Source organism: Cyanistes caeruleus, chromosome 11 (genome assembly GCF_971803275.1).
Source record: "Cyanistes caeruleus chromosome 11, bCyaCae1.hap1.1, whole genome shotgun sequence".
NCBI lineage: Eukaryota > Metazoa > Chordata > Aves > Passeriformes > Paridae > Cyanistes > Cyanistes caeruleus.
The window spans coordinates 17,910,694-17,925,219 of NC_141711.1; the positions used below are offsets into that span (position 1 = coordinate 17,910,694).

The window sequence follows — 14,526 nt, forward strand, 5'->3', positions numbered from 1 at the left end:
CTGTATTATTTTAAGGCGCTGCCGAGACCTTCTGCACCGTAATTAGCAACAGCGAACGAGACGATTGTCAGCTCGCTGTGCCGGTGTGCAGACGCCCAGGTTAGCGAGGGATGGATGGCAATATGGACAGGAATATGTCCTTCCCCGGAGCAGTGGCAGCTCTCTGGAACAGCCATCAGCTCTCCCGCTGCTTCCAGCCGGCCGCAGCACTTGGAAAATCGCACATTTTTCCTGCTGTCAGCGGGAGCCCGAATAAAAGCGGGCGAGTTAATGAAGGCCAGGGCAGGAATTCCCGTGTGCTCCCGTAAACACCCATTAACACTCGCAGCGCCGCAGCCGCGCTCGGGACACCCCGGCCCACGCTCATTCCCGGGAGCACAGGGAGCTCGGCCACGATGCTTTCTGCAGCCTCGGGACGGGGAACGCGTTCCGGGGCCGCTCGGGAGCTCGGGGCTGCCCGAGGTTTGGTTTTGCTCCATTTCGCCGTGTCCGAGGCTGCGCTGCAGCCCCAGGTGAGCCCGCACCTGGCGGGGCCGGACCGCGGGGAGCAGGCGGCGAGGAGGAGGAGGATGAGGATGATGAGGATGACGAGGGGCATGCGGGGGGACACCTACCAGTCCGTGTGCGGCTCGTCGATGACCAGCAGCAGCTTGAACTTTCTGCCCACGGCGGCGGAGACGGCGGCGGTCGCGTCCACCAGCCCCGCCGAGGCCGCCGTCTGCTTGACGGCGTTGGAGAGCGAGCTGAAGAAGCTGCTGCCCGCAGACTGCTGCGGGGGAGGCGGCTGCTGCTGCTGCTGCTGCTGGGCCACCGCGGGCTGCGGCGGCTGCCGGCGCTCGGCGGCCGGGGAGCCCGAGGCGGGGGCCGAGGGGCCCGAGGAAGGCGGCGGCGGCGGAGGCTGCTGCGGCTCCGGCCGCTGCAGGTCGGTCATGTAGCCATTGGGCAGGTTGGCGATGAAGCTGCTGTCCGAGAGCCTGCGCCGCAGAAAGTTCATCATCTGGCCGGGCGGGGGGCTGCGGCGGGGCCGGGAGCCGTGTGCGATGCGCCGGCGGCAGCGCTCCGCGCCTCGCTCTGCGCGCTCCGAGCGGGCGGCCGCAGCCCTGGGCAGCAGCCACACAGCCCGCCGGCAGGGGGAGACAGAGAGCGGGGCGGGGACCGGGCGGGGACCGGAGGGGATGGGAGGGGACGGGGAGGGGACAGGGATGGGATGGGGATGGGGACAGGGATAGGGACAGGGATAGGGACAGGGATGGGGACAGGGATGGGGATGGGGAGGGGACAGGGATGGGGACAGGGATGGGGACAGGGATGGGGATGGGGAGGGGACAGGGATGGGGACAGGGATGGGGACAGGGAAGGGGACAGGGATGGGGATGGGGATGGGGACAGGGATGGGGACAGGGAAGGGGATGGGGAGGGGACAGGGATGGGGACAGGGATACGGACAGGGATAGGGACAGGGAAGAGGACAGGGATGGGGACAGGGAAGGGGATGAGGAGGGGACAGGGATAGGGACAGGGATGGGGACAGGGAAGGGGATGGGGATAGGGACAGGGATGGGGACAGGGATGGGGATGGGGATGGGGATGGGGACAGGGATGGGGACAGGAAAGGGGACGGGGATGGGGACAGGGATGGGGATGGGCACGGAGACAGCAATAGGGACAGGGATGGGGACAGGAAAGGGGACTGGGATGGTGACAGGGATGGGGATGGGGAGGGGACAGGGATGGGGATGGGGATGGGGATGGGGATGGGGATGGGGATGGGGATGGGGATGGGGATGGGGATGGGGATGGGGATGGGGACGGGGAGGGGATGGGGAGGGGACAGGGATGGGGACAGGGATATGGACAGGGAAGGGGACAGGGATGGGGATGGGCACGGAGACAGCAATAGGGACAGGGATGGGGACAGGGATATGGACAGGGAAGGGGACAGGGATGGGTACAGGGATAGGGACAGGGATGGGGATGGGCACGGAGACAGCAATAGGGACCGGGATGGGGACAAGGATGGGGATGGGGAGAGGGGAGGGGACAGTGATGGGGGCAGGAACAGGGGATGTGGACGGGGATATGTGTGCACAGGCCACAGGCAGAGCGGGGATGGAGCTGTGTGTCCAGCCGGCTCAGCAAAGGCCGTGCACAGCACAGCCGTGACAGCAGCCCCGCCGTGCTCAGCGGCCGCGGAGGATGGAGAGGGGAGCGGTGCTGGGGACAGCTCCGCGCTGGCTCAGGGCGCTGCATCCCCCGGACAGCTCCAGCACCAGCACCCGGGGACAGCTCCGGCCCGAGCATCCCGGGACAGCTCCATCCAGAGCATCCCGGGACAGCTCCATCCTGAGCATCCCGGGACAGCTCCATCCACAGCATCCCGGGACAGCTCCATCCAGAGCATCCCGGGACAGCTCCATCCACAGCATCCCGGGACAGCTCCATCCAGAGCATCCCGGGACAGCTCCATCCACAGCATCCCGGGACAGCTCCATCCACAGCATCCCGGGACAGCTCCATCCACAGCATCCCGGGACAGCTCCATCCAGAGCATCCCGGGACAGATCCATCCAGAGCATCCCGGGACAGCTCCATCCACAGCATCCCGGGACAGCTCCATCCTGAGCATCCCGGGACAGCTCCATCCACAGCATCCCGGGACAGCTCCGGCCAGAGCATCCCGGGACAGCTCCGGCCAGAGCATCCCGGGACAGCTCCGGCCCGAGCATCCCGGGACAGATCCATCCACAGCATCCCGGGACAGATCCATCCTGAGCATCCCGGGACAGCTCCATCCACAGCATCCCGGGACAGCTCCATCCACAGCATCCCGGGACAGCTCCATCCACAGCATCCCGGGACAGCTCCATCCACAGCATCCCGGGACAGCTCCATCCACAGCATCCCGGGACAGCTCCATCCACAGCATCCCGGGACAGCTCCATCCAGAGCATCCCGGGACAGCTCCGGCCAGAGCATCCCGGGACAGCTCCATCCAGAGCATCCCGGGACAGCTCCATCCACAGCATCCCGGGACAGCTCCGGCCAGAGCATCCCGGGACAGCTCCATCCACAGCATCCCGGGACAGCTCCGGCCAGAGCATCCCGGGACAGCTCCATCCACAGCATCCCGGGACAGCTCCATCCTGAGCATCCCCCGGGGCACTGCAGCATGCAAGGGAGCAACAGCAGCACCATCCCAAAGCAGGAACAGGCGCTGCCGCACCTGCATCCCCCAAAATATGAACAAAAGCTCTGTTATTACAGACCCCCCAGGCTGGTTTATGTCAGAAATCCATCTGAGGAAGGGGGGGTGCTGCATTTTCAAGCAATTTTAGATTGTCAGGAAAATTATGGGTGATTTTTCCATTAGGCTTTCTTTAAGGGTAATTTGAATCCCCTTTCCCCTGAGTTTTGGGATAATCAGTGTGTGTAACTTAAAACACATAACTCAGCCCTCATCCTTTTATCCAAGATACACACAACTCATTTTGCTGCTGATCTTTACAGGCCACACTGAGTGTAACACGTGCTCTAATAATAAACACAGCAAATCCACACACCAGCTTCCTTTAAAGTTAGAGATTTAATAAAATGCCAGCTACTAACACTTCCACAGTTTGAGGTTTGCACGTTGGAAGGTAGAACTGTACAGGATTCTTTAATAAAGAGCTCAATTTAGAAATATTTGTGTGCTATAGCATAACAAAATCAAATGAAACACCAGGGCTAATAGGCGATGGTTGTAATTTAAACACCATGGACAGACTGGGGGATAAATGATATGTACAGATCAATTATATTTTAATAATTGGTAAATTCCTGTTCTAGATTGAGGGGTGATTATATAAGAACAGCCCCTCTTTGGATAAGTGCTTCCTGTACAGTCCCAGGACCTGCTTATTGTCCTGACAGCATTCCTGGCTGGTCTGGCTCACTCAGAGCCAAATTCCCCGGTGGCAGGAGGAGCTGTGCTCCCTTTTCCTGGGCACATGAATAGATTTGCCAGGTTCCTTCTGCAGGGCTGAAAGCCAGCTCCAGGGTCAGCTGGGCTCAGGATGCACCTGGCAACCAGAAATGATGGGAGCAGTCTGTGTGTCAGCTCCCACTGCTGTAAAACAGAATTCTAAGGATTAATCAGAGTGCTTGTCCTGTCAGTGATACAAGATCTCTTCACACATTTCTGTGGAAAGCTTGTTTTCTTATTGATGAAATCTGCCCAAGGTATCACCTTGAACAGCCTCAACACTTACCTGCAGGTTCTAAGGACTGGTTCTGGTTGTAGCCATGGCTACCAGACACTACAAAACACCTGCCCACGATGGTTTATCTCACTCTTGGATGTTTGGGTGAGTAGCAGGAGCCTTGTTCACCCACCCTGTGCACTCTGAAGATGTCATGGCTGTAATAAAATAAATGTTCTTTCTCACTTTACACACTTTATTCACTTTGGATCTACTGGCCCTTCCCTATGAGCAGCTTCCCAGGGGTTTCTGTGGAGTTTGATTCTTGGTTGATTTTTAATTTCCCTCTTTACCTTGTCACCACTATGCTGACAAAAAAATCTTTTAAAATATCCCTCATTCTCAAATGATGTCAGAGTGTTTTAAAACATCTTGTGGGGTATTGTAGCAGCCTTAAACCCAAATCTGCACCGAGGCCAGGGGCAACTGAACTTGGTGGAAGTGTAAAAAACCTTGGTTTTTAATGCAGAACAACCCAAAGTGCAGAGCTCTCTGAGTAGCACTCTTGTTACCGTGAGGGAAACATTTTGTTGAAAGAATATCTGTAGCTGTTACAGGGATCTTGATGAATTTAACAGCACATAAACCTGTGCCTGAAAAAGAACAAATGGCTTTTTTTTTTTGTCCAAACTACTGCTTGTGATGCTTGAACCCCTCACAGCACATTTGTGAGGTAATTCAACACAATTGTGTCTAATAGGAAGCCAGAATTCTGAATTTCTGGCATGTTAAATGACAGGAGGGCTCAGTATCAAAGGAGAGAACACAACAGCAATCCGAAATCCAGTTTTGTTTCCCACCACTGAAATCAAAATGCCGAAAGAGATCGAATTATTTGCGATTAGTTGTGCTGACAAACTGAGAGGAGAAAAAGAAAAGGAAAGTGTTGCTGGAGATTTTGGTCTCCTCAGGGCTGAGCCCCTTGGGATATCCCTCACAGGGATTTTCCTTTATCTCAGTTCTGTTTCAGGAAGGATTCACCAAAGGCTCGTTTGCTTCTTGTTTCTCATGTTTACTAATATATAATCAAAGGACTCGTCAGGTCTTCCCCAGAATTCTGCTCTAGTTCAACCCACCATGGCCTGGCTCAAGTTGGCAGGAAATGGCCCCAAACAGAGCAGCTTTTTTATCTTTATACTTATTCTCACCCAATTAACTATAAACATGTATATTATTTTTCTTAGTGACCCAATGACCCAACACCTGTGTGCAGCACTGTGGCATTTTCTGTCCAATCACCTACTACTACCCAAAACCTCTAGGAGAAGAAGATGAAGAAGAAAGAAAAGAGACAACACCCTAAATCCTCCATCTTCTGTTCTCTAAACTAGCTCATACTCTAGCTTTTTCACCCAGTGGCTTAAGAAAACTCTCTAATCTACACACTTACACTTTTACTTTTTCTATTTAAGTTTGACAGTTGTTTTCATGGTGTTATATGAAATTCAGTGTTGAATGTTGTTGCTGAGATGTGAGGGGGAGTTCAAAACAAGTTCTGTGTGTGACATGAGAACAACCTGCAACAGAAACAGGCAGGTGACAGATAAATTATTACAGGTGAGAAAATTCTCCCCCTTCCAAAACCTGAAGTTATGATAGCAGTAACAGTTATCTTCCCATTTCCTACTAAGAAATTACCTGATTTTTTTTGGTTCAGTATTTTCTGTACTTTAATCATCCTTAACATTTTTTTAAATTTAATTTTACTTTTTAAATACCTTGATACAAATATAAGGGAACTTAAGGCAATTTTTAGGGTGTATTTAAAGCTCAAATACCGCTGCCCTTACTCAAACTAATCTGTAGAGGCTGAAGGCAATCTTGCAAGTATTTCAGAACTCAAGCCACAGAAGTCTAAATAATTAATTTTAAATACAATTTCTTTTAAAAAATTACAACCATTACACAAATGGACCCACAAACTGGATAAATAAAGGTGTGTGTCACACATAAATTTGTGTGACAGTACACATTCATTAAAACATGCACAGATAGTGTTTACTGGCATTGTACACCTGCAGAAACGCAGCAGTAAATCTGCTCTGCCTATATCACCCTCTGTATTTTTTGTTTCTGCACTCTTTTGGGTTTGAGACCACAATTTTATTTCTGATTTATTTCTTCTCCTCTCACTGAGCTCTTCTTCCTGCATGCACTGCATTACAGAAAAATCAGCAGAGTGGTGTGGAAACCCCAAGCAGCGAGACACACTCAGATCTTGCAGAGCAGTAAATTCACATCTTTATGAACAAACTGATGGCAAAAAATACCACGTGGGGAGAATCCCATCAATGGACCTTGGCCATTTCTCAGCCTGGAGGAGAGGCAGCATCATGAGAAGCACCAAAGAGCAGATGTTCTGAGCCACAAAAATGAACTGTACATGAATGTGACACTGGAAGGTGACCAAGGCAGCAGAATAAAACTGATTTCTAACAAGCAGAAAAACATCGATTTTTCATAGGCTCTAGTCAATGGATTGCTGCTTGCTGTATCATTTAGGGCTTCACTTGGATAGCTAAAGAATAAAAATAACGAAGAATAGAATGAAAATCCGAGAGAAAAGGGATGGGAGACAAAGAGGAGCAGAGCTGGGGCTCGAGTTAAACCAGCTGTGCCTACACAGCCTGGAATTCCTGGCCTGTCAGACCTGGAGATTTTCCTAATCTGAGAAAACCCCACCACAAAATACCATTTTCATCCTCCAAGCAGGAGGTTAGACAGTCTGTAAGCATCCCCTGATGATGAAGAGGTCTGCCAGGTAAATCACAGATAATCAATTTAATCAGCACAGAAGTGGTTTGGTCTGGGTTTTTAACATTTTTCTTTTGCAAATGTTTTATTTATGTTATGAAATTTAGAGTGAAAGTGTCCAAGCATTCTGAATCATATCCTAATTGATTGAATGGATAAATGTGAGATCGAGTGCAGCACAGTTCTGTACTGCAAAATAAACCCAACACTTGCTGCTTATTAAAAAGAATAAAGCACTGTAAACCACAATTCGAGCTGAAAAATGACATTTAAATCCAGCTTGGTCATAACAATGAAACTGTGATTTTCTTTTAAAATGACTAATCAGACTATTAACATCAAGACACATTCACCTAATTAATTGCCTGCTTTAGTTACCACAAATTAGTTTTGAATAGCACATATGTGAAAACCTGCTACATGTAACGTGCAAAATGAGCAGAGGATTGAAGGGGTGAAAGCACAGAGTTCAACAATAATATTTAAAAAGTTTAGCATTGTGTAACAAATGGGAAAGGTTTTGCCTTGTTGCCCATTAAAATCCCGTGAATTGGACAAGCTGTTTTTCAATGAGTAGCCAGAAAAAAGTCCTCTTCTCTTTCTATAAATAGAATTTGCACAGATTCTCCTTTAGAGAGACTTAGAGGCTGGATGTTCTCACCCAGAGGAAGGCCAGGAGAGAAGGGACACTCCCCTTGCCTTGGAGCCCATCACTTTGGGTAAATCTTTGATTTAATCCGTGCAAGGCAGTGCACTATAAATAATGGCAGCTTGTTTGCTCCTGGCAGGTGATTCCCATTCTGTGTTTAAGCAGAATAACTCCAGTACTAGCTGAGGAAATTTAACAGTGCACAAACTGCTCAGTGGTAAATTCTGGATGGAGTGAAGCCCTCTGCCACCGCCTGTGCCCTGGAACACGCCCGTGGCCGTGCCAGCAGCAATCTGTGACCGTCTGGAGCTCTGCAGCTGCCTCAGCTGCCCCATAATCAGAGAGAAGACAATTTCAGAGGCTCCTAATTTCACCAGACAATTGAGAGAGGCCTCTGCTCCAGCCCAGCCTTGCTGGACTAATCACAGCCTGAGCAATCTTGCAGCACAAGCTCAAGCACGTGTTCCATTCTGCTCTGGGGTGTAGAACCCAACCCATAATCAGATGGAGGTGGCTGAGTGCTCCCTAAAAACTGATCTTCACCATGGTCCCTGCTAAAAATATCTGGGAACAGCCATACAAAATCGGGGTACCAACCTCCCCAGGGTACCTGGGTGTTGTCATGAGGACTGGGGCATCACAGTGACATGTTTATATGAGGTTGGGAGCTGAAATCATAAAGCAGCTGTTGCTAATGTGCTGTAATTACTCCTAAAACTGTCACATCAGTTTTAAAATTTTATCTGTCTCATTAAGTGCAACACTCAGAGAGCATGAATGAAGGAAAATTGGAAGAAATCTCCTTTCCAATGAGGTCCTGGAGATCAGTGGGGTTAAAAGATGCAGGTGCAGGAGAGAACAGCAGGTCCTCAGAAAGTCAAGATTTCAAAGTTTTGATGTGTTAGAGTTACTTTGTCATATGCTCAAATTACTCTAAGGGTAATTGTGCTTTAAGAACTGGATTCCTCTGAGCCATTTTAGAGTCTGGAGTTTAATCCTGGTTCTTGTACAGATCTGAAAGAGAACAAGAGGTAATCTCAGGCATCAGGCACTCAGAAATGCTGCAAGACTTTGCAATAATCACCCCTCTCATCCTTTACAAAAGTGCTATTCCCATTATTTCCAGTGTGAAATAAAATAAAACTCCTGGATAAAGGACATAGACCAAGTTACATTGTTCCTGCTTACAGGGATTCATAGTAAAACTTTTTTAAATAATAAAATGGGTTATGGATCTCTCCAAACCTTATCTGTGTGGGATTTCCACAGTCAGTCACTGGCCTTTGCTTGGCTGTAGCTCCTGCTCAGTTGTTCCCTTTCACACCTTTAGATCTGAACACAAAGCAATTTGCAGTGGCCTGGGATGAAAAACCCTTAATTTTTCCCTTCCCCTTCACAGAGTAACAGTTCCAGCTTGTGAGTGGAAGTCAAACCAGAGCACAGAGGAAAAATGTGAGGTGTCAGAGGACAGGAAATCAGAGCTGAGATAAGAACGCTTAAAGAAGGTTTTCTCTTAGAACGAGGTCTTTGCACTCATGTAAAATGTGTTTATTTGATTTGGCTGGAAACATGGGCACACTCCAAAGGTGAGCTGCTCTCTCTGCCACCTGCCAGGACCAGCAGAGCTGTGCTCATTTCCTTGGCCCAGCAAACAGGTAAATAAAGAATTTTGGCAGCTGGCAGGAGCTCTTCCAGGAGAACACTGGGATAAGAAAGGTGCCTCCTCCAAAAGCACCAAAACCAGGCACTGGGTGTGTAAACACGGCTTCTCCCACAGCAGGAACCCCAAATGATCATTAACTGTGAGAGAACATCGCTTTTACCACCTAGGAAAGCTTGCAGGGAGATTTGGTTTTTATTTCAACGCCTAAAATTTTTTATTTCTGGAATAAAACTCTTTGTCCAATGTGCACAGCAATTTTAACTTTCTGCCAAGGGCTCAGGGTGCTTTCCATAAGATGCTTCTTCCCATACCCAAATCCATGGATAAATATTAACACTAAATATAAGGCTGACAGGAAAAGTCAGTGGCTTACACTTTGCAGGAAATCTTGATTCCTCACAGAATCTGGCAAAGTGAATCACTTGAAAGTGATTAGCTAACTTTATGTGTCATTAATATGGATTTCTGAGCGAGTCTGTATATTTTTACAGAATATCCTGTGTTTTGGTTCCATATACAGGCAAGATATTCAAATTGAGGCAGGAAAGTCAATAATTCAGCTCGGCTGAGTCACTCTATTGGAGCAACAGTCCCACCTCAGTGGGGAAATAAAAAGGGATCAGCGAGCCTCCTCCTGGAGCTGAGGGCATCACCAGCCAGGAACAGGACTAAAAACAGCCTCCAAAAATCTTGCATGGTGAGCACCAAGGTCATTGATGAACATCTTTATAAACATTCATAACGTGTGCATAAAACAGAGCTGATGAGGAGATGCAGAGCAGGAAAGGTTAAGTTATAAAAATAGAGCAGTTTGCTGCTCCCTGTCAGAGTTTCAGTGAATTAACCCTTAAATCTGATGTGTCTGCCTCCAGGAATCCTTTACTGGATGTTGTCTCAGCCCTCAGTTCATTAATGAGGCAGCAGAGCCTTGTGTTTTCTCCAGTAATGAGTCTGAAGGCTCACAAATAGCTCTGATTATAGCCCTTGGGGGTAAAACAGGAAAAAAAAAAGAGAAAATTGGATGATGAATTTGGTCATTTGAGTCACCTGGCTTTAGTGGTAGCACCCTGCTGAAAGCTTCCCAGGTTTGATGGATGATTATTACTATATTATTATAGTGTACAGAATTCCTTCACTAGGTTAGGGAACCAATATCTGCGTTTTTAACAGCTGTTTTTCCATGGCTCCTTCACATTTTGTGAGAGCTCTGGAGCTCTGACAGTGGATTGTTATTGATGTTTTAGGTTATTGCATCATTCTGAGCGCTGGGATGAGCTCAGGTGACAGCTGTGACACAGCTGGAGCACTTGGCGTGTTTTAAACACACAAAACCTGCAATACCTCCCAGCCAGAGGGATGCCAAATTCACCAAGGGGCCATGTGAGCCGTGCTCAGAGCTGTGGGATGTGACACAATTCAGGCCTGGTAGGAGCAAAGAGCAGGGAGGGACAGATCTTTGTGCTCCTGCTTTGCTCTGGGGGGCCACCAGAAGCTGCATTTTGCTGAATCCCCCCATCATTCCCACATCAAACACTGATAAAAACCAGGTTTAAACCAGCTCTCAGGGTGGGGAGGATTCAGCTGTGCAGGGGTTTTGGGAAGGAAGTTACCAGACTTCTGTGTATGAAAATTCCCTGGTTCTGTTCTGATTGCTGTGTGCTCTGCTGACAGACAGACAGACAGACAGACACAACCTGCAACACTGCTGGGGCAGCACCACCCTGGCTGCTGCAGCTGCCATTTCTAATTAAATTCTAATTGAACTTGAATCACAGCTTTACAAGGATTTTTGGGGTATTTTTTTTTTGGGGGTAAAAAGGGCATGGCAATAGGACTGAAAAGCAATATTAATCTTACTTGCAAAGGAAATGCAGTGGAGCAGAGTGAGCATTGCTCACTGTCACTGCTCCCCTGTGCATCATTTGATTTTATATCCACCCACTTAAAATGTGGATATTGCTGCTTACTACTTCTTCCAGCACAACCCAGTACCCCTGGAGGGGGGAAAAAAATGCAAAAAACAAGTAAAGATTTAAAAAATAGCACTACCTTACTGGGAAAAGTCAGGTTTTGTCATTTGACAAATCTTTATGGAGTCAAATAGCACATTTTCATCGATGTTTTTGAATTCCGTGAGAATGGATTTTTGTTGAAAGAGAGATGCCAAGGTTTCTGGGGTGATAGGATGAATCTAACTCTTTGAGAGGCACCTGCACTGCAGCAGCAGCCTAAAAAGTCCTGATGTCCTGTGGGTACAGAGACAACACGGTGTGTGGTATGAACAGATTAAAGCTTGCAGCTTGGGCATTCAACCACTACTTGCCACATAAAATACAAAAACTTTTCCTAAAACACCACAGAGGAAAACACCATTTTTATGCCAGATGAGTGATTTTCCTATCTGGTACAAATTAGAGTTGGGGGGCATCCATTTGATGCAGTAAATGTGGTGAGAGCAGCTGGGACAGACTCAGATTTGTGTTGTTTAAAGCAGGTTTTTAGGCAGGTTTTAAGGCAGCTTTTCCTGGGAGACAGAACACAGGAGCACCTTCCCTGTGTCCCAGAGTCCAGGTGCTGCTGCATCCCAAGGAAATCCTGCCAAGGAGATCCCTGCAGCCCTGCAAGGCAGGCACACAACCAAAAAAAAAAGCCAATTACAGGGCTGGAGTGTTCAGAAAATCCAAATCAACTGGTTCTAAAGAGAAAAACATTCCCTGGTTTCCATAGATGTTGTTCAGGCCATCCACGATTCATTCCCTGTTAATGATTTTGGGGATCCTGAGGACAAGATCCATATCATGAGGGTAGGATAAATCTGGACACAGCTCTCCCAGGTTAATACAGTTAATTGTGCTGAGCTCTCCACAGCTATTAAATGCTGCCTTCAATGTAGCAGCATTAAAGCCTGGATTTTCAGGCATCTGTTTTGTAGAAACCTCGATATTGCAGCTCTGTTTTCCTGAGCAGCTAATGTGTCATAGCCAAAATAGATGACATTTCCAGCAGACCCACAGAAACATTAGCAGACCTTCATTTGTAATGTGATATTAATTGTGTTACCTTGTAAACCATTTAAAGCCCAGGTCAGAAATTGAAATTGTTACCAAGCAGATGGCTCAGCCCTTGTGCTGCTGCCTGGTTCACAGCACTGTTATGGAAATGGCTTTTTTTGGGGGGTTTTGTTTTCCCAAACATGGAAGCAGGAGGATCATACTGAAATTTTGGTTCACATGCTCATATTTCAGGAACAGGAAAAACAAACATCAGTCCTTTCATTGCAATTCACAGATGAGGGAAGGAATTAATTAGCAGTCAATTGAATGCCTAGCTCCAATTGTGGGTTATTCCTCATGGCTCTGTTTTCCAGGCTGCCTTCCCCAGGTGCCACTCACTTACAACCATCCTTATTTGTCTGATCACAGCTTCTGTTTTCCTGGCACAGGGGGAAGGAGAATGGCACAGAAAGCCAAAACAATGTCCAAAAAAAATGATTCTTGGCTGAGGTGTGATAATAAACTGGGAGTGCAGCTAAAAGTTGTCATCAAACTGATGATCCAAAGTCTCCATTTCAACAAAACAAGCAAACAAAAAAAATTAAACAAACACATTCACAAGTACATTAAGGTAATTAAAAAATAATTCTTAATTCTTGTAACTGATTTCACAATCCTATGACCTCTCCAAGGGGCTCTCAGTAATTGGTTTCCCCAGGACACCTGTTCACACAAGGGGCTGAGGGAAAAACAAATCCACAAACACATAAATAAAAAGCTTTTCGTGCTGAAGCTTGCTGGTTGTTAAGGGAAAATTGATTTACTTAAAACTACCTTTACTTTCAGTGAATTTACAATAAAAACTGCTTCCAAAATGCACATTGAAAGATAAAAATAATCTTCCAAATGGGAGAATTAATGACAGATTGGATAAAAACCAGCAGAGTCTGTACTTTAATTCTCTTTTCTACAGTTCTAGCTGATGATTATTATTATTATTCCAGTTTATTTTCTGCAGACATACAAGAGTATGAACAAAGGAATGGAGAAGATTTAAATTATAAAGTATAAAATCATCAGATTTTTTAAATTATAAAATGGATTACCTATATTTTTGTTACGTTACAGCAGCTAAACTAAGTGAAATAGCAGAAAAACTTTGGTCATTGAAGACAGAATGGCTCTGAGAAACCCTGCCTCAGTCTCACTCTACTTTCAAGTTATTTCATGCCTAAAACAGAAGAAAAATTGATAGGATTTAATGGAAAGTTCCATTTAAACCATCATTTTACATTGCTTCAAGTTAATTTATTAAATTAAATGGTTGTGGGGAGGCAATACATATTAAAAACCCCTGCAGATTTATAACACATCCTTTTCTGCCTTTCATTCACAGCCCAGACCATTTAAAATAAAAAGCAGAACGCTTTGTTAGAAGTTTCACCTCATTTTTTTTCTGACCTTTGAATTGTCACAGGTGTGTTATACAAGTTAATTTGGATATAATAAGTTAATAAGTTAACTTGGATTTAAAATGAATCTTCACAGGTTGCTCAAGACATAGAGCATGACTTGGGGAAGAAACACACCAAAACCTGCTCCAATTTTCTTAATAATAATTAATTTTAATAGTTGTTATTTAATTATTTTAAATAAAAGAAATAATAATATTTATTTAATTAAAAGAAATAATAACTACATTCTTATTAATATTAATAATTTTCTACTTATAAATAAGAAAGCTGGATTGGTGGCAATGGTTCCAAAAGAGAATTTAAGAGCTAAGGAAATAAAACATGCTCGGTAGAAACATGCAGATTGAGAGAACATTTCTGGGCCAGTGACAGGACATTTCTGGGGTTTTGTGTACAGGTAAAAAGCAAAGAAAAAGCCTCAGTGTTGCAGCAGAACCTCCCTGGAATGAAGCTGCAAAATGCAGTGTGTCCTGAGGATGGATTTCATCTGGCTGGGTACTGGTGAAAACACCTGAAAACAGAATATTTCTGAAGTGCTGGAGGAATTTGTTGGGCAAATTGAGTTAATTGAGTTGTGTGAACACAGCACAGATCTGCTGCTTTTGGCTCCCCTGTGCTGGCTCTGCTCTCCTGTTGTGTGCCAGCATTCAGAAAACAAAATATCTGGAAAAGTGATTAGTTCTGAGAGCCCTTTAATTATATCTGCAGATACCAGGGTGACACACTCATCAAACTGGGTATAACATTGTCA

At 46.6% G+C, this 14,526-nt stretch overlaps 1 protein-coding gene and 1 long non-coding RNA gene across 2 annotated transcripts in view; both read right to left on the bottom strand.

The window, feature by feature from the left end:
* The window catches only part of SYN2 (synapsin II), a 156,625-nt gene extending 155,480 nt beyond the window's left edge, over positions 1-1,145 (bottom strand). Inside the window, exon 1 of the mRNA XM_086845249.1 lies at positions 615-1,145. Coding sequence (XP_086701375.1) covers positions 615-997 — 383 coding nt within the window. The 5' untranslated portion in view covers positions 998-1,145. The remainder of the gene's footprint in view (positions 1-614) is intronic.
* Positions 1,146-3,564: 2,419 nt separating this feature from the next.
* LOC147651048 (uncharacterized) lies at positions 3,565-11,542 on the bottom strand. Its single transcript, XR_015275162.1, has 3 exons — positions 11,357-11,542; positions 5,632-8,658; positions 3,565-4,399 (listed from the first exon to the last, which is right to left on the bottom strand). It is a non-coding gene; the product is annotated as an uncharacterized LOC147651048 (long non-coding RNA).
* Between the last annotated feature and the right edge of the window lie 2,984 nt (positions 11,543-14,526).